At 35.2% G+C, this 24,123-nt stretch overlaps 1 protein-coding gene and 1 pseudogene across 1 annotated transcript; one reads left to right on the top strand and one right to left on the bottom strand.

The window, feature by feature from the left end:
• The first annotated feature begins 3,593 nt into the window (after positions 1 to 3,593).
• On the top strand, positions 3,594 to 14,199 carry LOC110778036 (carbon catabolite repressor protein 4 homolog 1-like; annotated as a pseudogene).
• LOC110778129 (uncharacterized) lies at positions 13,636 to 15,097 on the bottom strand. The gene is made up of 2 exons (XM_021982711.2): positions 14,694 to 15,097; positions 13,636 to 14,311 (listed from the first exon to the last, which is right to left on the bottom strand). Exons 1-2 carry the CDS (start codon positions 14,979 to 14,981, stop codon positions 13,832 to 13,834), a joined length of 768 nt encoding a protein of 255 aa, XP_021838403.2. The 5' UTR covers positions 14,982 to 15,097; the 3' UTR covers positions 13,636 to 13,831.
• Positions 15,098 to 24,123: the final 9,026 nt, after the last annotated feature.

Here is a 24,123-nt window from a genome sequence, read left to right as displayed (position 1 = left end):
CTAAACGAGAAAAGATGAACTCCTCTGCCGGACTTTGACAGGTCGTGTTTCTATTTTAGGTTTGTCCCAAAATAGCAAGCTACTTTCCAAGTTTAGTGATGGATTTTCCCATATGGGGTTCTTGCTATTTTAGGATTTGATATGTAGTAATAACGTAGTACTGGTACAAAAATAAGATGATTGTTTTCAATATGAATTATCAAAAGAAATTGTAGTGTTTCAGCTATTTAGGTCAAATCCTTAAAATATGACAAGAATCAAATGTGGTACATTAATTAAAGTGGAACGAAGGGAGTAATAAGATGTTTGTTCTTCATAATTGTATAAATTATCATAAATAGTCACATACTATGCAAGTATGATCGTCTTTTTCTTTTTCTTTTTCTTTTGGCGGAGCTTTACCGTATAACGCGTAAGTATGATCGTTAACCAACTCCTTAAAAAATGATTTCTATTCTACCTAATCTAGCATGTGTACATCAAAGTGAGTGGGACGGAAAAAGTAAAAGCATATTACAAATTTACAACCTCAATAGCTCAAATAGCCCAACATAGTCCCTTAAAGAGCTTAAACCTCAAATGCCTCACTGTTCCCCATAATCTCCAACATACTTATGCAAGTTATGCATATTAAACATTTGTACCATTACAAATTGGACATCCCTCCACAATTTTCTTCAGCTGTAGTTATGTACCAATATCAGCTAAAAGTAACAAATAAGAAGAGATGAATGCATACAACATTAAAATTCCACAATCTATTAGAGCAGACCTAATTATCAAGAAAAAGGAACAAAATATTGCAAGAAATTTATGTTAATGATCAGTAATAGTAAGATTCGAGTTGCTGAACAAAAAAACTCAACATTCCACTAACATAATCAAAATCAAACAGTCGACAAAAAAAATCACATAATATTTCCTTCGGTTTTTCGTCTTCAAATGCACGAAGCTATGAAAGAGAAATTAAACTATAGGAAGCTGACCGATGATCGACGTATCGGAAATCTTCAGCACGAATCAAAGGCAAGCAAGAGGAAGTAAGTGAGGAGAGAAAACAGCAAGACGATCTGAATCGAAAACTCCAGATGATTCCAGACCTTCATCTTCCTCCTCTTGAAACGCTCTTTAACAACCTCCATCTTCAATTCGTCGATTATCTGCTTCATCGTCTCCTTCTCCTGAATCAGTCAATTTCGGTTTTGTTTCAGAACCTCTGTTTTAAGAGAGAGAAAGAAGATAGAAAAAGAAGAAGAAGAACGAAACCTGGTTTCGGAGGCGAGTTTCGAGAGACGAGAGCAGCATCGCAGCTTTGGCGCAGCGTATACCGGTGTGAGATTTTGAACTGCTTCCGATTTCTTCCTTCTCCATTTCCTCTGTGTTTTTCTCTCTCTAGAAGTTTGAAACTGTAGGATGACCGCGAAAGTTTTTGGATTATGATTATGAAGGCAAAAGTAAGGAGAGAGCGGGATTTATATACGGAAGCTGATCAGTAAAACGGTGTGTTGAAGTCCAAATCATCTATATTGGGAAATTCGGATTGCTTGGGTTTTATTTGAGCTAATGGGCCATTTTAATTTGTGTTGTTTTGATGAAATAAGCTATAACCATCCATAAGCAATATAAAAGTGTGGATGTTAACTAAATTAGTTCATAAATTCTTGAAAAAGAATATTCAAGATGTGAGATCGAATCTTGTCTACATAATTTGTCGCCTAGCCTTCTGCAGCTCTCTGAATGCCAAAGAAGAAAAGAACGATAGATGAATAACAATGTATTATGAATAGAGATGATATAACTATTTCTTACTTCATATTCACTCCCTCCGTCCCTTTTTGTTTGCTCAATTTTCCTCTTTTGGATGTCCTTTTGAGATTGTTGCATACCTTAAATGATAAAAAAATTTCACTTGCTTTCTCTCTATTTCTCTCCTCATAGGACCACTTTACTAAGACATACTTCTATTTACACCCACTTCTCAATAAAGTGATCTCCCATAGAGCAATAAGAAAGGGACGGGGTAAGTACCATTTTACCCCTATGAGTCTATTAGTTATGATTTATTCGTAAAATCTACAAAATTATGATATTGAATAAAGTATAATAATGAGTAACCACCCTTCAAATTTATGTGCATAGTTTTTATAACCACTTTCACAGTCTCACTTACTCTGTTCTCTTAGCCTGATCTACTTTTTCTAATTCTAATCTGATATGATCTAATTATTTCTAGTCTGAATTGAACTAGTGGTACTTTGGGGTGCAATTCCCTTACCTTCCTCCATTCTCAAGGGCTGTAAAATATTAAAGCCGAAAGTTTAGGTATGGTAAAACACCTTCTCCTTACTACAAAATCCGTCCAAAAATGAGTGTCATTCCTTATGGTTCAAACTTTATACACTTTGATGATAGTGTAATAATTTATCACTAATGCAAAGTATAGGAAAAAAGATGATGTCGTGTAATCCGGTTAGATTTGTGTCTAACTAACACGAATATGATGTACAAAATATGCAAATATGAATGATAAAAATACAACTTAGGTCTTACGAGTTACGGTATACTTGGAACTATTTTTTTTTTTTAATAAGCTAAGATGAAATTCTCTATTGGGTCAGAATCCTGCACAGGTCAATTCAGCCTGGGTCAGCAGACTACACACTATAAAAGGGGGGACGGTAAGGAGAACTCTTTTCTCAAAGTGCCTCTAAAGAGATTAAACCCGGTGAAAATTTTCACTAAAACAAAACTTTACTTTGAAATTTATTAGACTGGTATAGAACGAATAACTCCGTATTGTCATATGTTGTTTGAGTTAAAATACCTACCCATCTCTTATACTCCCTCCGTCCCGGAATACTCGACCCGGTTTGACCGGCACAGAGTTTAAGGGACTTGAATTGACTTATTTAATTTAATAGGTAGTAGTTGATAGTGGGATATTATTTTAATGTAGTTAGTGGGAAATGTGTAAAGGGGTGGGGTTGAGGGAGAGTAGGGGTTGAATTTTTAATTATTTTTTGTATGGAGTAGGGGTAGGTGGGTTAATAGGGGTGGAGTAAGAAATAATATAATATTGTTAGAATATTTCCATTTTTAGAAACAAGTCAAGTATTAAGGGACGACCCGATAAGGAAAACAGGTCAAGTATTCCGGGACGGAGGGAGTAGGTGGGTAATAACTCCGTATTGCGAAAATACACCGTAATGAATGCGACCTCATAACAACTCCGTAATCACAAATTCTTATTTACAATGGGTGCACAATAAATATTGTACATCGGAGTAAAGTTGACTCAAAATGCTTAAAAGTTACATTTATATATGTAAAAGTTATCTATTTTTTAATGATAAATTTTTTCATTTGAATAAAAATTATTTCTTCAAAATCACTAATAATGTATAAATTAATCATTTAACCCTTTAAAATGTTTACCTAACTTTATAATATAAAAGTTACAGGAAAATAGGTTAAAGTTACCCTTTAAAATGTTTACCTAAATTTATTGTACACCTTGTGCGCGCAAGACCCTTTGCTCCGTAATACTGAATTACGGAGAAAAGCTGAAAAGTAGTGAACCTCGTACTCATTCTACTTTCCTCAGTCATTTCCCCGCCAATACTAAACAATTGCTTTTAATCAAAAAACAATTGCAAATTGCAACTTTCCCAAACTTTCACCGGAATTTTCCACGCAATTTAAAACCCCTAATTCTTCCTATGTTGCTACTAATTGGAAATTTTCGTTGCAAGAATTCGTCCAATTTCTCAATTTTATATGTTCTCGATTTCTTTATTAATGTTGCCACTTTCATCAAAATTCCTTCAATCCGACAATCAAAATGGATATTCAAGAGATACGGTGTGAGTCAATTTCAATCTCTTCAGCTTCTTCTAATGGTCCTGCAAATGCACTGTTCTTTCATCGGTGAGCATAATCCTTCACTTCTACCTTTAGTCAATTTCAATTGATTTTTATTTGCTGTAATTTTTCAGTGAGTTTGATTGAATTTTGTGCTATCTTACTCAAGAATTTCAGTTTAGCGGTCTGTTTGTTAAGTGAATCGAGGAAATGGTAATTAATTTGTGATGGAAGTTCATGTTCAACCGAATTCACCGAAAATTGCAATTAAGATGTTGGCAAATTAGGGTATTTTTAGTTTTGCTTTATTTTTTTTGATTGACTATGATTAAGTAAACAATGAAGTGATGAACTTTTGTTTATAGATAGTATGGTAGTAAATTGCTTTTTTTTCTCAACAATTGTGTAAACTACTTAGGATAATTGTGGTATTTTGTGCGAATTCCGTGAAAATGACCACTTATCATATGTGGTCTATTAAAGTGGGGCGTGGGTGAGAGATTTGAGTTTTGTTTGCTTACAATTATGAATTATGTTGATGTATAATTGTATATACAAACAAGTTTCAGTTGATGTACAGTATGTAGGAGAGAAGTCAGGATATGAGCATTTTCTGTATTTTGGACTAAGTACTTTTGTTTAAAATATTGTTTTGAAGTATTATTTTTATGTAGTTACACTTCATTTCAGCCAACAACAAAGAATTCTTTCGTCTGTTTTGTTGAGAATAGGATATTGTGGTTGTGAATCCGATTTGAATGGGAAATAAGTTAGATACCCTTAATTAGTTTCATATTTTAATTGGGTTAGTTATCAAAATTTATCCATTCCCTCCATCTTGATCTTTTCATCCTTCCCTTGAAAATAAGACATTGTTTTCAATTTGATTGTGGGTGTCACTAAAGTTGCAATCAACTATAAACAGGTTTCCAGAGCAAGGTACCGATTCCATCGACCACACTGACATACCTAATTGTTCTATACACAGCGATGTTGTAGCCAATGTACAGTGTATAGAATGCGTAGAAAATGGATTATCGGTGAAACACAGTTATCACTGCTCAAACAAGTGCTTCCTAGATGCATGGAGGACTCATTGTTTGTATCATAGTTACGTAAAAGATAGCAATCCTTTAAACGAGGAGGCTCTAGTACGGGGAAAACTGAACAGATGTAATTCTTGGCCACCTGCTGACATGATTTCATGGTTTGATGAAAAGCTAGAAGTGGTTATACCAACAGGGAGGAAGTGGGTTAATAGGGTGGGCCCTTCAAATGCTTTAATTCCATTAGCCGATGGTGTTGGATTTAGTTTTAAGCTCGGTTCTGCAGTGTGTGCAAAAGAGACCTTTGTGACAGACCCTACCATTCAGAGGCTTAACTTGTTGCCTCGTTCTATTATTTGGCTACCAGATTCAAAGAAAACTGAGGAGTATGACCTTACTAAGAAGTTGTCTAAAGTTGGAAATTTTAATGTTCTAACTTATAACATTTTGTCCGACATCTATGTGTATGTGGACAAGTATCCTTACTGTCCTGAATGGGCTCTAACATGGGAATACCGCCGGAAAAATCTGCTTCATGAATTGATACTGTATGATGCAGATATTTTGTGCCTTCAAGAGGTAATGGCAGTCAATTATTTTCATGAATATTTCCTGTCCTACAATCCTACTTGTTTGTGGTTATATATCCCTGTTAGGCTGTTAGTCATGTATCTCTGCGGAATTTATCATCTATGAAATGATTAATTGCTAGTTACATGTACTTGGATAGGCTGGAAATAATTCATCATCAGTTTAAGTCCAAAATTTGAGGTTTATGATGTATGTTGTTTCTTTGGCAGGTTCAGAGTGACCACTTTGAAAATTTCTTCAGGCCAGAGCTAGAAAAATTTGGATATTCCGTTGTCTACAAGAAAAAGACTAAAGAGGTACTTTTCAATTTTGTTGTTTATCCCTATTGGTATGCCAAGAAATGGGAATGTCTTATAAAGGCTCTGATTCTTGTTGGCAACATTGAGAGTATAATTATATTACTCTTAGGTTCTACTGTTTATTCATCATTTTGAATAAGAATGTGTTTAGACCTTGGCGTAGATATATGAATCAACTGGCCAGTAATATCTTCTAAGGAGTTGGCGTCGAGTAACACTTCAGCTGTCCTCTTGTTTTTGTAATTCATCCAGGTATTCACAGGTAGTGGCTATACAATTGATGGATGTGCCACTTTTTTCCGCAATGACATATTTAAGGAGGTCATATCCTATGAGGTAACCCCAAGCCTTTTCCTATAAAGGGGATTTTCTGGATTTATTTGAATGCTGATTCATTATGTTTATGATCTCCTCCTTGGTTATAGCTTGAGTTCAGTAAGACTGCATTGTCGCTGATGGGAAAACTGGAACCAAGCTTGAGAGATCATGCTAGAGTTCGTCTGATTAAGGTCTATATTCTTAAATTGTCTGCTCATGCAATCATGACGAACTGGCTTCCTTTTAACTATCCTGATAATTGTTATTTCTTTTTTAATTTTTCTCTTGCAGGACAATGTAGCTCTTGCTGTCATATTGGAGATGGTGGGCAATACTGCTGAGAGTGCTGCATCAATTTCTAGACTCTGTGTGGTGCTGTTTGAGTTCTAAAACTTATTCAATTCTATTAGATACTGTTTGATGAATTGATTTGAGATGCTTAAAAATTGTGTTACTGGTCATATTTTTTGCATTTACAACAAATTTCTTTCTTGATGCAGGTCAATACTCACATATATGCTGGTAGGGGCTTCCCAGATGTAAAATTACTCCAGGTATATTGGAGTATGTTATTATCTCTATAATTCATATTCTAATTTTGCCATACAGAACCTTGACTTGAGGATATTTTGTGTTGAAAGGTTTCTGACCTTGTCAATGAGATTGAAAAGATTATCGATCCAAAAATGCCTCTCTTTATCTGTGGGGATATGAACTCTTTTCCGGGCAGGTGAGACATCAAATTTCAGCATGAGGATGAGATTTTTCAGTTTTGTCCACATGTAATATCACTGTGAATCCTGGACTTTCTTGTTTGTATGTTAGTCTTATCAGCCTATACTTATTGATATATTTCCGTCCTTTCCGGCAGCTGTTAAGTTGGTTACATGGATTCATGGAAATCTTCAGTTTGAACTCTTTGATATATCTTGCTGAGCTAACGTATGAGTTGATCCATTCTTTCAAAAATCTGAATATCTTCTGCACTAAACCATGAGTCCATTTTTTCCTATTATGCTTCAGAGATGTTTGTGTGTTACTGCTAGTCTTCAACCACTGCTAGATTATGAGATAGTTATCAGGTGCTATGACGTGAGTGGATTTTCATTGAACTTCTTGCTTTAAAGTTTCAACTGGATTGTTATTGAGCTTCTTGCTTGCAAGTATAAAAAGTTCCCTTTCCTGCTATCTTTCAAACCTCAACTGATGAGTAAACTTGCAGAAGTGGTTTACGACTGGGCCTTTATAATTTTTTAGCTTGTAAAGGCTACATAGGAGCCCAGTAAAGAGAAAAAAAGGCCAAGTTACAGTGATTGTTTGTGAGATGTCACTGCTCAACATTTAGAAAATACAGACTGGTTGAATGATTAATGATTAACTAAGGACTAGGATCCCTGAATAAAAATGTGGGAAAAAAAAAGAGAAAAGAATGACTATTATAGGTGTCTTAGGGTTTTCATCAGTTGTTTGCAATTGTAGTCTGTTACCATGTTATACACTGATTAAATATATTCAAGTTAATCTGCAGAAAGTTCATTTAGAGTATTTAGAATCTACTCATCAGTCATGAATTTATAATTTGTCATGATCTGTTTCTTAGGAAAAGATCTGTTGTTGCAGTGACCCTTACGTTCTTCTCGCAAAACATGAGGTGAATCCTGCATGTGTAGAGGCACCTGATCCACTTCGTATATTCCAGCATCTCAAACTTCACCATTCAATGAAATTGGTAACTTCAAATTTGAGCTTCTTACATCGTTTTATGACTGTTGACACAATACTCAAGTTTTACATCTGCAGCTCTTGTGTAGTAGTAGTAGTAGTGATGCTTCTGCTGGTACTCATCAGCAGCTATTTTTCTCCTTCACTCCAAATAGTTTTCACCTATAATTATATTTTGACACAGTGGGTACTTCACTACAGGCAAGTGCATATGCTTCAGCATTCCTCAATCCTGTAAATGATACTAAAGAACAAAGGATGATTATGAAGCATCCTAAAGCAGGGGAGCCTTTTTTCACCACTTTGTCACCTTTTTACGGAAGTACCTTGGACTATATATTTTACACAGGTAATCATTCAAATTATGTCTTTGTCTTATTGCTTGCCAAAATTTAGTTTTCTCGGAAGCAGTTAGGTTATGTAGTTCCTAAACTCTCAGACCCTGCCATGCGGAGCGTTACCGAAAGGGTTGATGTTAGATTGTTGTCTTCTTCAAGAATCAAAAGCCTGCTCAAACTCAAAATCTACTTTGCTATAGAGATCCCCTTTCTTTAGCTTCTGCATGTTACACTTTTGAAGCAGATAATCATACTTTACATATGAAATGTTTTTGCTGTGTGGCTTTCAGTAGTTACTTTAAACTGTTCAATGGTTTTGCTGCTGAAAGTTTTTTTGGCCTATGTTTGATGACCAGTTATTCACTCTATAGACACGCCATTTTCTAACCTAGCTAGTACTTTCTTAAATTCAATTAGTGGCCATATTGATGCGAATCTGATATCTTCAAGTAACCATGTTATAAAGTTTAATTAATTACATTTGCTGTCTGATTTAGTCATCTATGTGCATTTACTTATTTAATAAAAATGTTTTAGTTAATACGTAATTTGATTTTACAGTGGATAGCTTGGAAGTTGAAGGCCTCTTGGAACTCCCTGACTATGAAAGCGTGGGTAGAGCGCTTCCCTCACCTTTGTGGTCATCAGACCACATTGCTCTCATGGGAAGTTTTAGAATCTCAAGACCATTTCTTCGGTGAAACATTATGCCCTAAGGTTGCAGTTGCATATGATGGTATGTTTACATATATATATTAAACACACTTATTTTTTTATGCTCTAGCTAAAAAAATTGCACTAAATATCTTGTTAACCCCATCATAGCAGTTGTGTTATGAATGTACTATTACACATGTGTTTCACATTGAACGTTGAGGGCTTTAGTCATATCTTGTGATATTGGGAGGTGCAACTTTTTCGCTTCTCACATGATCTCTACTAATGAAATGATGTACTTTAATCATAGAACATTGGGGACATCCTAGAGAAACCACATATCACATATCATCTTCCGTTTGTGATGTTACGCGGTTTTAAGACTTCCTCATGAAAGATATTCGATTTTGATAGTAATCTCATTTCTCGGAGAGTCAAGAGAATTTAAAGAGAAGAAAAAAGTAGGTAAAATAAAGGATGGTGAAAGCGAAATTTTGAAACTGAGTGAAGGGTTGAAGGCTACATAAGAGAAGAAAAAAATTATTTCTATCTATGGGAATAATGAAAAGAAATGATTTTTATCTATGGAAAAAATTTCCATGTATTGATACAATCTTAGAAAGGAAAAATAATCTTAGCTAGCTACTTTATTTAGAAATTACAGAAGGACCTGTTGTAGTACAATACGTATGAGGTCTTAATGGCTAATGCAATAGATAACTTTGAGTTATCATGAGATGATGCAAGCATTTGCTAGTTTATTTTCAAGGCATTCTTGATTTTATTTATAAAAAATATCTTGAAGCAGTTTGAATAATTCACAAATGAGTATGCTTTGTTTTGTTCAAACCTTTACATCTCACATGATTAGATTGTCAATTACATGACCTATGACCTAGATAATACCACATAGAAACCCCTCTATATAATTATATGCTCCGTATATACACAAAATACTCCCTCTGTTTTTCTTTGGTACGTTGCGTACGCCCATTTTGCGTTTTGAAGTGTTTCTTTTTCTTTTCTCTATCCACTTCTATTTTATTTTATTTTTGAAAAGCATCTTTACCATCTTACCCCTTTCTCCTCAATATTTACACTTTTCTACTCACTCTCATACTTCGTATTACTTTAAGGTAAATGAATATAACCAAAAAAAAGGACCGAGTGGTATTGAAATTGCGTCTCACAACTAGCTTCCGTCAAATTAATTTCCGTGTCATATTATTTATTTAACGAGAGCCATGTTTTGATGTAGCTCGAGAAATAATGAAAGATATTTTTTGGAAATATAGTTGGAATGAACATTCAATTGTTAGTTGAAAGTTTTGGTGGACTTTTTTTAGCTATAATAAATTGTACTCAATTTGTCAACAATTAATGTAATAGGTTTAGTTGTGAATTCTGTAAAAGTTATTGGGATCAGAACATCAGATTATAATTTAGCCTTTAAGTAGGTATTTCCTTTCCTGATTGTTCAAGACATTACCTTAAGCATTTATTCCATATATTTTAACACAAGATTGATATTTTTTGTCAATATTTTATGCACTTTCACCTGAATTTGATGCATTGTAGTTCTGTTTGAAAAAAGTCTTGATTTTGAAATTCTAAGTAGTTAGGTGTTAGAGAGGTGAGGCATAGTTAATTCTGCCTCAGTCAGCTATGAATTTCTTGTATACATGAGGGTCTTAAGAATCTCAGATTTCGATAAAAAATTGGGTCATCATTTTACTACTTTTAGGCCGACTGATGTAGACGAGTTTTGAACCGGGGTCTTGTTAATTAGAGGGTTTGGCTTATGGAAGCTGCTAAGAATAAGGTGAGTGGCTAATAATGCATGCATGAGCTATAGCCTGTGCTTAAGGTCTAGGGTTTTAGGAATCATAGATTCCGAAAATCTTTTAATTGTCCTTTTAGTCGAGTTTTGAACCGGAGTCTTCTTGTTAGTTAAAGAGGGTTTGGCTTATGGAAGCTGCTAAGAACGAGGTGATTAGCCGAATAGCTAATAATGCATGACCTATGTAGCCCGTGCTCGAAGCCTGAGGTTCTTAGGAATCTCAGTTTCCGAAAATCTTTTAATCATCATTCTAGTACTTTTAGGCTATGTTACCGGGACTTTGATACCCATATTAGACACGGGTACGTATCCAAGAGTCTGACACGGCTATTTTTTGAAAAAATTGCATTATGTTGGTCTACAATAAAGTGCCCAAGTCTCCATACCCATGTCCGAGTGTCGAGAATCCAACACGGGTATTTGAGGTAAAATGAAGAGTTGAGGTAACAAAGCTTTTAGGTGGATCGATAGATGAGATTTGAATTTGGGTCTTGTTAATTAGAGGTTTTGGCTTATATATGGAAGCTGCTAAGAGCAAGATGAATGGACTAATCACTAATGGATCGGTGTGTTTACGGAAACATGTGTTGAGGCATTAATGCAAAGGGTAGCTTGCTACTATAAGTTATGCAGCTGATGAATACAATACTGATGAGTGATGAGTACTACTAAGCTACTAGCAAGCAAAATGTTAGGGGTCATTGAATTGAATAAATTTTCTGGAGTCTGGGCTTTAAATGAAAACGTTGTCCTGCGTATCCAATAGTAAATGAACTTCCCTCCTACCTGGTAGTGACCCAGCCTTTATTTGTGGGTAGCTCTCCTTTTCTTTGTTTTTTTTTCCCTTCTTTTGAGTGACAAGTGGGAATGGAAATTTAGCCTCTGATAGTAATAATATTTATTTAATTCAGAGCTTATTATTATCTCTAATTCCTTCCTTGGCCCATTAAGACATAAATTTATCTAATTTGCATGATGCACGCAATCTCCTTTTCTCTGGATTGCAGGAACTTCTTTTATTTAATTGATATAGAAGTATATTATACCCCATGTGTTCCATAATGAACTTCCTGTTTGACTTTTCACAGTTTCTGATAATAAATTTTGACGATTATTTTCTTTTCGTGCTACTTTGGTTGCAAACAAGTAGAAGGGGGAAGTGAGATTTCCTAGGAATTGAATATGTGCCATGTTGTTTGGTTGGCGTGAACAAACGAAATGGGGGAAGTGAGATTTCCTTGGGAACGTGGATTTCTCATGGGATATGAGAATAGGCTTACCGGTACCCACCTTCCTCATGGTAAGTCACGGTAAGTCACGGTTCCCTTGTCAATTCCTAGGAAGTGTGAATGTGTTAGTGTCAACAAAACAATATCAACCACGTTTTATATAAGAGTACGGCCTTTAGAGAGATGCTTATACGAAAATATTTTTGAAGACGAATTGCTAACCATGCCAATTTCCTCTAATGTCAGTGAGTAGCTAGAAAAGTCATTCACTTGTGGTGTTTGGTTAATATTTGGGGAAACAATTTCTTATGAGAAGCTACTAAACACACACACACATACACACACTCTCCATTCTAGGAAACCTAGTATTGAGGGCTTGGCCATTTCTTTACACTAATGCTTAAGAATATCAATCGAAGTATCTAACTTTAGCATGTTCCTCTGATGTTATTAGCGCGATCGTTTTAGGGTTGTGCATTTTTCTTTCTGTGTAATCATTCCACATTTCCATTGTTCTCTACAATGATACTTCTTTACACTGTTGAAGCCTCCAATTATTAGTCACGTTTTTTTACTTAATTATTAAGGCTCCCTTGTAGGCTTTTAAATTTCGAAAACTAGTAGAGAACTCCCCTGCCATATACACCAACAGACCTCTTCAGTTCCTCAGATTAGTACCTGGTTAAGCCAGCTTCATATAGCACATTTTTCAGAAATCTGGTCTGAAATCATACGTAAGAATGTTATGTGATCATTTGGTTGATTGTGGAGAGTTACTTATCCAAAATTTGCAATTCCTAGGGAGTTTTGCATCCTAGGAAGAGTAGAAAGTTGTATGATATATATAATTAACCACTCCGACTAAGAGAGAACTTTCGCCGTTTTATGGGAAGTAAGTATTCCTAATAAGTTACACTTGATGTGTTTGATGGAACAACTCCTAAATGTGTGTAACGTAGTTCAGTGTCAACCAAACGACCACTAAATTGCTACACTGAATATAGTCGTAAATTCCCCTTCAATTCCATTAATCATGCATTTAATTCATTTAGGTATCAGTTTTTATCATTAGCTACTATTATTAGCCCTGCCCTAAGTAATGAATAGGTCTCTACAGTTGCCAAGCCAGTGTTAAAGAATGAATGTTCACTTTGCAACACAATAGTACTACAAGCAGGATAACTGTGAATTATTATGTTACAAAACATAAATTTTTTGGGTAACCTACTAACCTGTAAGTAGTTATAAGTCTTTTTGTACGACATTATATTAACTAAAGGAAGATGATCGATTAACTCACCGCCCTTTTGGGGCGAAAACCGGAGCGTAAAATATTAATTTCGCGCTTGTTCTCTTTCAGAGGGACATGCATATAAACTCTCACTCTCATTCATTCAGTTTTCAGGTAAGTGTTTGGTGGATGTATACATCTAATGTCATGAATGTTGTTTAGCTAGTTGGGAGTTGGGTGTGTATTAATACGCTTTTTTCCCTTTTATAGGGAAGAAACCCAATTGCGGTTGATATAATGGTAGTAGTACACCATTTATTTTTGTATGATGAGAAGAAAGTACCAAAAGACATGACTACTTAGACTATTATTGCTAGCCCATCTCTTTGTAGTAGTTACCATTGTCATTAAAAACTTAATTCGATGCAAAAACTATAATATTTACACTCTAGTTATAATTAAACTTCCGTTTTCGGAGCACTTTGACTAATTAAGAAGAGAAATGATGATTAAGGAGCCAACTAACTAGTAAATTTGACATCATTCTTACTCATGATTCTATATTGATTTTTTTTTTTTTTTTGCAGCATACTAAACAATATTTTTTGTATTATTATTATTATGGGCCTAATAATAGCTATTAACACTCAACCTTATGATCATCATCAATTCATATGTTGCTGTTACTAATAAGAAAAACTAACAAGATAGGCTAAGTCTTGGCTTGAACAGGTCAAGAAGGGTCTGGCAAGGTGGGTGCACATATTTGCAGTTGGGGCATGTTGGTGAAGTTTTGCAGAGCATCACCAGCATATGGCACCGATTGCAGGCGGTAGCCACCATCTCGGCTTCCTCGTCCGCCGCTTCGAGGTCGATGGTGGTGTTGTTTCCGGCGGTGCTCAGACTCCTGAAGAGATTAGGAGTAACCGGAGGAGGCGGTGGTGAGTAGCTCGGTTTCTTGTTCTTGATCATCATTGTAAGACTCTTCTTTTCTGATGTTGATTTTGATTTTGAGATATTATTATTATTATTGTGGTTGAGTGAGCCACAAGGCAGGTTTAGCTCAAGGTCTAAACTCATGTGACATTCCCTAGGACTTGGTGGGTCTGTGCTTCTTTCTCTTGGATCTCTTTGTGTTCTTTTTTGTGTTCTTGTGTTGTAGAAGTGTATTTCTCCTGACTGCATGCAAAAAAAACAAAAAATGTTCAGAACATCAAAACAAAAACAAAAAATTAAGAACTGTTCAATTTTTCTCACTATGAGAAAAAAGAAAAAGAAAATTTCATGCCTGTCTTTGAGGGAGTGCAAACAACCCTACCGCATAGGGCCCCAACTAAGAAAACCCACTTTATATAAGTATAAATTTTTGTTACGGAGTATTGTTTTTTGGTGATCGAATACAGAGTATATATATAATTTTTTTTTTTTTTGACAACAATATATAAAGACAACCTTGTTTGTACCATTATGTACAAATAAATAATGGACACTAATAATATCTTTTCCTAGTGGTTAAGATTGAGGTTTAGACTAGCTTAAAAACTTAATTAACTTAATTTACCTGCATATCGAGGCACCGTTGCCATTCGGATGGCAACGGAGTCTCGAGGTGAAGCTCGATATCTGAAAAAGATTTGGTAGCGAAAGCGGCAACAGCAGTTGCCGCCTTGGGATTCCTCCAATGTTTATAAGGAAGGATGACCTCTTCCTCTGCCTCATCTTCTGCATCATCCCACTTCCTTTTCATATTCTTGGAATTATTGATATCATTATTATCATTATTAGTAGTTTCCGAAATCGGGTTTCGTTGATCGTTTAGTCGGAGGAAAGGTGCTTGAAATGATACCATGGTTGGGAGTTTGTTTTTCTTTCTCTGAATTAAACTCAGTTATCTGGGTTTGTGTTGTTGAGATAGAGAGAGAGGGAGATAAAGTTGGGGGTGTGTAAATGTTTTTGGTGCTTAAATAGGGAGGGAAAGGGGAAAGGAGAAAGGCAAAGAATCTAAGAGGGCAAATTTAAAGGTGGATTTTTAGTGGGCCCACATTTAATTTAATTTGAATTTAATATTATTATACATACAAAACATACGATTATGTTTAAAAGCCTTTTGGCGTGCTCAACCAATTTGAAGTTGAAGTTGAACTTCTTGAATTTACTACACTGCATTTTCGGAGCTAGACTCTTTTAAAGCTTGGATGGCGTTGTCCTAACCAACTTCCTAGTCAATACATTTATCGCACCCCTATTTATTGAATCGTTTAACTCTCCCTCATTGTGTTGCAATATCCATCTTGATGACCGTCTAGCGGTTGTCATTCAGGCTTTGTTCTGTTCATCTTATTTTCACGTATTTCAGGTCTAATAAGATAAAGTACCGAGCCGATAAGATAATATAGTATAAGTGAAATTCAGGTAAATCACGTATGTTTATCAGCAAGTTCTTAGATGAAATGAACTTACAATAACTTATTAGACTGCTATCACTATAAAGAATGGAATCACTTCTTGGAGCAAAAATAATCCGCGTATAACATTGAGTTACGTTATGGAGTACGTATAAGTAGGAGTATATTGTGAGACCATCTTGTAATACAAATGTACAAGATTTTGCCTACATCTAAGGTGAAATTTGGTGTTATTTCTTTCTATGTATCCTCTTTTATTTCGTACTTCCTTCGTCTTGCTCGTATGTCGTAACTTATCTAAGATAATTTATTTAGACTCTCTCTTTAGTACGGAGTATGTAACTATGTATGGAATACTCTTTAGGACATTAGGTATAAGAGAAGAAGGGACAATCTTTTACCCCTAGGACAAGATCACAAAGTCTACTTCATGTCCTCATCCCCGTTGTATGTTTTTATCCTTCTAATCCAGTTAACTTTTAGATTTATCGTTTTTATGTTTCTATTCTTCTATTTATACCTGATCATCGATCATGACCCGGCAAGCTGGCCTGGCCAGAAAAACTCTTTTGGGCAGAACTTTTAGGCCTGTTTTCGGGCCTGGTCTTACCCAAATTTGAACTTTTTTGTGTGGGTTTTGGGCGACTCAAAATGGAAACTTCAGGTGCCCAATCCGAGCAAAAAACTTGCTACTTTGGCCCGAAATAGCGGGTTTGAATAGAAATACTGACCCTAACCCAGCCATACCGAATGGACAGACATTATTATCCTGGCCCGGCCAGAACTCAATTCGGCCCGCCTTTTGATCAGGAATATCTTCTAATATTAGTTAACGTATAATTTCACTATTGGTTATGTTTTTGTTTAACTTAAACTCATATTTAGAGCGTCTTTATATTTCTTGCTCGTGCGGTTAGTTAATTAGTGCATTGACTTTTTAAAAATAGTCCTATCAATTTGGGTTCGTCAATCACGACTTTTAATTTAACTGCGTTGCATTGTATGATGATCGGGATCCATCTCTGATCCTATTCAATATGGATGCGTGTCGATTCACAAACACATTCCTTCTTATAATGGAATGACTTATTTAAACAAGAATGTATATTTCGATTTCACCTCCTTTTTTATGAGGTTTGGTAGCCTGGTTGGTCGTATCATTGAAAAATAAAACTTACCTTCCTTCAAAATTAAGAGTACTTCTTAAAAATCAATGCTACTTAGAGAAGTCGTTAATTCTTTTTACGTAGAATCGGTTGTCTCTCATGCATGGTAAATCGGCTATCACTTGTCCATGTGCTTTTTAGTTTTTACCTTTGAACAAATGAACAAAAAATAGCCTTACAAGCTACAACTTTGTTGATCTGAAAATCCTCGTTCACTACAAAAAATTGTACCATTAACGACGGGAAATCTCATTGCTAAATGCCAATAATCGTTGATTAATGACAGGATTTCTTGTCGCGAATCCGTCGTAAAAGAGGTCGTCGTTAATGGAAAATTCCGTCGTTAACTTGTCGTAAAAGACATTAGCAACGGTTGTTCCCGTCTTTGTTTGGTAATTACGACTGATTTTTGACCCGTTGTAATTAAGTTGTCCTTAAAGATCGGGATTTTTGACCCGTCGTAATGAAGTTGTCGTTAAAGATTCAAATTCTTGTAGTGGTTGTGATCGACTATTTAGTTTTCAACATGTAAAAAACACCAACTAGTCTATCATCAGTAGAACATATACGGCGCACTCATGTGTACCGTGAACCCCCTCGTATTTTTTCCCTACATGTAAAAGAGAAAATGTAAAAGTGGCCACCAATGGAAAAAAAAATACCATTGAATATACTCCCTCCGTCCCGGAATACTTGACCTGTTTTCCTTATCGGGCCGTCCCTTAATACTTGACCTGTTTCTAAAAATGGAAATATTCTAACAATATTATATTATTTCTCACTCCACCCCTATTAACCCACCTACCCCCTACTCCATACAAAAAATAATTAAAAATTCAACCCCTACTCTCCCCCAACCCCACCTCTTAACCCACCTCCCACTAACTACATTAAAATAATACCCCACTATCAACTACTACCTATTAAATTAAATAAGTCAATCTAAGTCCCTTAAACTCTGTGCCGGTCAAACCGGGTCGAGTATTCCGGGACGGAAGGAGTAATAATTTTCGTTCCATCATTACCGTTTTAATAAGAAAAATGGAAATGAGTGAAAGAACGTTTCAATAAAGGGGAAAAAACCAGTTTAAACAGAGTAATAATGTGTTCAGACGTTCAGTTAAGTAAAAATCTGACGTGGAATTAAACTGTTCCTATTAATTAATTATATATATCCAACTGTATACAAGTACATAAAAATAATAATAAAAAAGGAGATAGATAGCTTGAGGAGCACTTAACTAGCCATGACATAATATGAGCATTTGGGTGGGTACAATGCAATATGTTGGGATGGTAGATAGATTCATAGCCGGTATTAAAATGATAATGGATGATCCTTAAATTAGGAGATCGAAAGAAAAAGAGTAGTAAATAGAAGGCGGTGTGACGTTTGAGGAGAGAGAAAGAAATGACTCATTTAATGGAGGGTCTGTTGTACAGTTGAAGGAGCTATGGTGCTTTCAATGCCCTTTACTTCCTGGATTTAATGAAAAATATATTAAGGACTTCTTCATTACAACTTCCTCAATTGGGTGGCTGATCGTCTATTATTAGACCGTCTGATACTTACTTAACTGTTAGACCATGTTTTTTTGTGCAAAGAGAGCCATAACAAATGGTGTAGAGGAGATCCAATCTCAAGTGATGGATTATATTCCACCTAAATATGGTTGTGGGTTGTCCCGCCCCGATTGGCTCGAAAAAAAACCTGGCCCAACCTAGGCATGAAGTCGTGGGGTCAAGTCTAGGGCGTATTTTCTTTGAAAAAAGCACGACAAGACACGTCGCAGTGAGACAAATCACGGTAAATTTAGTAAAATTAGGGTTAGGCACGACGACCCGGCCTGGCACGTGAGCCTGAGCCCCCCTTCTTGAAATTTCGGTCATGCCCGGTGCAAGCGGGTTTGGCGTGGCTTGGGGCCGTTGGGCCGCTCCGATCACAACCATTTTTAGTTCCAACCCCTCAAAACTTTATCAACTAAGCTACTCCGTAGTTGATATTGACCTTTCAAACCATATTCAATAGTCTATCAATTAAGTAATAGATATGTGATGTGTCATATGGTTTGACAATATTAGCTATCTTTTACAAAAGTTTGTAGGTTATATTATTATTATTACTCATATATTGTTATTGATCATAAGAAATTATTAAATAAAAGGAAATTTTGTGAAACACTACCTTTAAGTTTGGTGGTTTTGTGAATTGCTACCTTATATAAACTTTTTTTAATTTAACTACCTTATAAGTTTGGTTTGTTTGACTAACACTACCATTTGACGTTTTTCGTTAATGTTTTCCGTCGTGTATTTCTTCTATTCTTTTAAATATCTCCGTTCATTTGTCATTTTGTGCATTTGCCATATTAAATAACCGTTGTAGTGGAGTCCAAAGACGTAAAACATTAACAAAAAACGGCAAATGGTAGTGTTAGTCAAACAAACCAAACTTATAAGGTAGTAAAATGTAATTTCCTTTTTAAAAGGTAGCAATTCACAAAACCACCAAACTTAAAGGTAGTGTTTCACCAAATTTCCTAAATAAAAAGAATTAAAAGCACTCGATCAACACCTCTTTGGAGTATTAATTTCTCCTCCTATATCGTCAGCTATTATAAATTTATAACAACCACATCCCCATGACCTATGAATACAAACACTTTAAATACTTTCTTTCTTTCTCAACAAATCCATCCATCCTATAAACTTTAATTCGTTTTCAACACCTTTGCTTTTATTATTAACAACTATATCCACCTATACACCTAAAGTTAAGTATATCTAAGACTGTGTTTCTACTCATTTTAAATACTCTCTTCAAATGAGCAAAAATAAGCTGAAAAAACACCTTTGGGTGCCCTCTTGATCTCCGGTATTTTCTTCATGCAAAATATCCAAGTTTATCTTTTTGTATCGACGGATCTTGAACCGTTTTACGAGGGAGCCAGTAGAAGAATTAAGCAATATAATATGATGTCTAGGGCTGCAAATGAGCTAGGATATTCGCGAACAACTCGTTTAAAGCTCGTTCAAAGCTCGTTCATTAAGCAATTGAACCAGCTCGAGCAAATATTTAAGGCTCGTTTGTTAAATGAGTTTTACTCGAACAATATCGTGTTCGACTAGTTAGGGTTCACGAACAGCTTGTTTATAGCTCGTTAGTAGCCCGTTTATAACTCGTTAGTAGCTCTTTTATAACTCGTTAATAGCTCGCAAAATATTTTAATAATATAATACAAATTTAATTGTAGAATGTATATTAATTAATTAGTATAATGCTAAAATCCATGTTTAATATTGGAAAAAAAAAAAAACAAATTTTAGGAATTATACATCTAGAATCTCAATAGTCTATGTAAATTTGCTTGAATTTTGTGAATTAAGTCAATAAAAATCACTAACTTATACTACCTCCGTTCCTTAATGTTCTTTACGCTTTGGAATATGTGTCCAAAGTGTGAAAACTTTGACCGTAAATTCTCACTGTTATATACATCAAAATGTTATCATTTAAGATCTTGTTAGATTCGTCTCGTTATGTATTTTCAAAATATCAAAAAATTTATAATTTTTTCACATACGAAATTTGATATATAAATCGTTAAATATTGCATTGGATTCCGTGCAAATAGTAAGCGTAAAGAACATTAAGGAACGGAGGTAGTATATTCATATGGCGGCTTCCTCTTCAAAATCCCTAAATTGTACTATTCATTTGCAATGGATAATTTAATTTTGATATTAAATATTTGATGATCTTTACCTATTAAAATAGCTTTCTTTTATCATTATAAAGAGTTTGGGTTGCAACGCTCTTTTAAAACTCGTTTGATTTGAGCCGAACTCGAAATGCAAACGAACAAGCTAAGCCGAGTCCGAGTAAGTACTTTATTAAACGAGCTTCGCTCAAACAAAAAAAACAAAACAAAAAAAAAAGCTCGCAAGCTCGAGTCGGCTCAAACATAAATATTTCTTAACAAGCTTAGCTCGATAATTAAGGTTATTACTCGACTCTACTCGACTCATTTGCAATCCTAATGATGCCGATTTAAATCGATTGTATGTTGGAGACTTTATAGTCAAATAATAGTATGATTTCATGCGAATGCTTGTTGAGTTTAAAATTTTAATAGCTGATGATGAAGCACGGGTTTTTTCTCTTTTTTTGTACTGTAATCTCATTGATAAGTTAGAGGTTCCTCATGTTCTAAATGTGAAATAACTAACGTAACTAAAAGTTTATGTTTTACTTTTTTTTTTTCTATATTTTTTGGTGATTGAGCCCAAAAGTCTAATACAAGTTATAAATAGGGAGGAAAATTCGAACTTGAAACCTATCATACACAGGCCGTCAATCATTAACATGAAGCCAACACTTTGTTGGTCCTTAAAATCTTTAAAAGAAGTTATTTATCCATGGTAACTCTGAGATTTAGCGAAATATACTTAAATTGTAACGTGTTTTAGCGAATACGTACACGAGGTAACCCTAGCGTACGTTAGACAAAGAGTTCATTCAAGGAAAAAAACAATTACAACCTAAAATAAGAAGCTAAAGAAAAGCGAATACAACAATCTGAATACTAAACTATTACAAGGGTCATGACTAAAAACATACAAACAAAAGGCAGTCAATGAACACGGAAACGCAAATGCCTTGCATTGAGACAGTGGCTCGGAATTGAAGATTAGTAAGCTAGTCCGTACTGTTATTGTATCAAAATCCAATATTGAAAATATGAAAAACAAACATAAACAACATTAAATAATGCAATTTAATAGTAGTAAAGGACCAAAGTGATTGGTGGATCATCTTCTCGATCTCGATCTTAATGATATAGTTGGGAGCTTAATGATGTTGGATCATTTCTATGTGTAGTTGGTTATAAATCTAGTTGAAGAGCCATCCATATTTACCAAATTAATTAATTAATCATGTCATGTTCTTTTCTCTAATTGAAGGCGCTATTATTATTATTGCATATACTTAACAATTTTTTACAATGACACACGATTGAAGTAGAAAATCTTTGTGTTTGAATAATTGTAGTAAGTTTTGGAGGTTCAAGAACTGAATTAAACAACTCAAGCATGTAATTGATTCTTAATAGCAAGGGCGGTTTTGAGGGCGCACAGGGTGAGCAACGGACCCAAGTAATTAGTTTCCTAAATTTAAACAAAAACAAAATTGAAGTAGTGGTTAATGTGTTGTTGTGTACTACCCAAGGTCAGGCATCCGACAATTGACCGCCCGTTGTGCCTTGTGTTGATCTTATATACTTCTTATATTTCGGAATACTTGCACCAGTTTATCCGGCACATAGTTTAAGGCAATTTAATTGACTTATTATTTAATTTGGTGGTAGTTGATGTTAGGTATTTTTTTTAATATAGTTAGTGAGAAATGTGTCAACTTTTTGAGGGTGGTGGGGGTGGGTGATTTTTTTTAATGTTTTTTTTAGATGGTAGGAATACAAGTGGAACATTAGATAAGTACAATAAACAATATAAAATTAGAAAAATATGTCATTTATAGAAATCGGTGCGAATATTCCGGGACGGAGGGAGTAACAAGATTTTGGCACTCGCACCACAACACCCTACTATTAGGCCCGAGAAGTTTATGTCAAAAGTGGTTTATTGTGTTTAAAATGAACGCAAGTGACTCTAGCTTACTATTGATTGATATTCATTAGTTTGGTATTGATACTGATTAGTGTGGTATCGGTCTACCAGAGACCAATACCACTAAGTAGTATCAATATGAGTCATTTGTGTTGTGGGTAACGACATACCCTTTGCTGGTACGGAGTACATACTAAATAAAAGTTGTATTGAATAACTTATGTCTAATTTGGTCACATGTCACTTGACGTTTAGAAAACCTCGTATTAGACCTGGTTATATCATGACTAGCTTATCAACACAACCGATTTCCGTCTCTGGTTTGAAATCGTGAAAACGGTCGAGGTCAGGATCGAAGGACGTACGTACCATGGACTAATGGGTTCATGACCCTAACTAGTGTGTCAAGGAACAAAATTTAATTCTGAACAAAATAGGGAATGAAATCTTAGCTAGTCACGTAATGGCCTACGTTAGTGGTCCATATATAAGTGATAACTAGGGTTAAGATCAATTAAATTTTCTTTGACAAATTAAAGGATACATAGTACAATTTAGTTAAATTACGGAGTGTACTATTAAGATCGTTCCGAGATTGGGATATTATATTAGCCCGTACAATTTTGAAATAGGGGTTGATTACTTGATTATGATCTATATAATTTTGGCCTACTTAGGTGATCACATCGAATTTAAATCAGGTGAATACATAATTAATTATATAAACACACACTTTAAGTAATACATCAGTTTCTAAATGATTTTTACACTTATTATTTGCATGTTAATTAAAGAACTTTGGTGAACATGTGATGATGGGGTAACAAATGAGAAAATAAGTGGTTATAAATTGTCCAATAATGTGAGTGGATAAGTTGTGGTGGATTCTCTTAATAAAATATGGGAATTGTTATTTGACGCCCTTCAAATACACAAAAACGCCCTATTTTACACATCTCTTTCCCGTCTTACCCTTACCCATTTACCATACCTTTTTTACATTTTATTTTCTTACCTTCTCTATATGTTTTTACCATATCTCTCACCCTTCAAGACAAACCACCACTGCTTCATCCATAACCACCGGAGCACCACCATTGCCCATGGAGTCCCACCTAGAGCCCGACGAAGTTACGTGCATTCACAAATGTTTCCGGCCTCTCTCATCCGGTGAACTCTTCTACGCTCATCCACAACCTCATTACAGTAAGTTATCCCCTTTCTCTCTCCTGGGAATGCTTGATTGTTCATAATTTTAGTTTAAATTTCTTAAATTTTGTTCAATTCATCATCCAAAATATCTACCATGTGTAGGAGAACAACTACAATGTCAACCCCTTTTATTCCAAAAACACCTACTCGTTAGATATAAGTAGTGACTCAGATGGATGAAGACGATCGAGGGTCGCACAACAGCAATTTCACACGAGGTACTGTTCAATTTGTGAAATTTGTATGTTTTCGGAAAATAGGGGGAGACTACATCTAAGTGGGTGTAGCCCATGGGCTAGACTGATTTTTGTTGAGTTCAGCCCATGGGCTAGACTGATTTTTGCTGAGTTCAGCCCAAGGGACTAGCAAAAAAGCAGTTATGACCTAGGTAAAGACTAGGGTTAATTGCGTCTCAACCATCGACAAGACTAAGTATAACAGAGTCTAGCCCAAGGCAAGACTGAATCAGCTATAGTCTCATTCTAGCCATAAAAAAAGTCAGTGTCCAGGGGAAGACTAAGGTTAACAGAGTCTGAACTATTGGCAAGACTACATCTAACAGAGACTTGCCCTAAGGCAA

The sequence above is a fragment of the Spinacia oleracea genome, chromosome 2 (genome assembly GCF_020520425.1).
Source record: "Spinacia oleracea cultivar Varoflay chromosome 2, BTI_SOV_V1, whole genome shotgun sequence".
NCBI lineage: Eukaryota > Viridiplantae > Streptophyta > Magnoliopsida > Caryophyllales > Amaranthaceae > Spinacia > Spinacia oleracea.
This window is presented reverse-complemented; position numbering and strand designations above follow the sequence as displayed.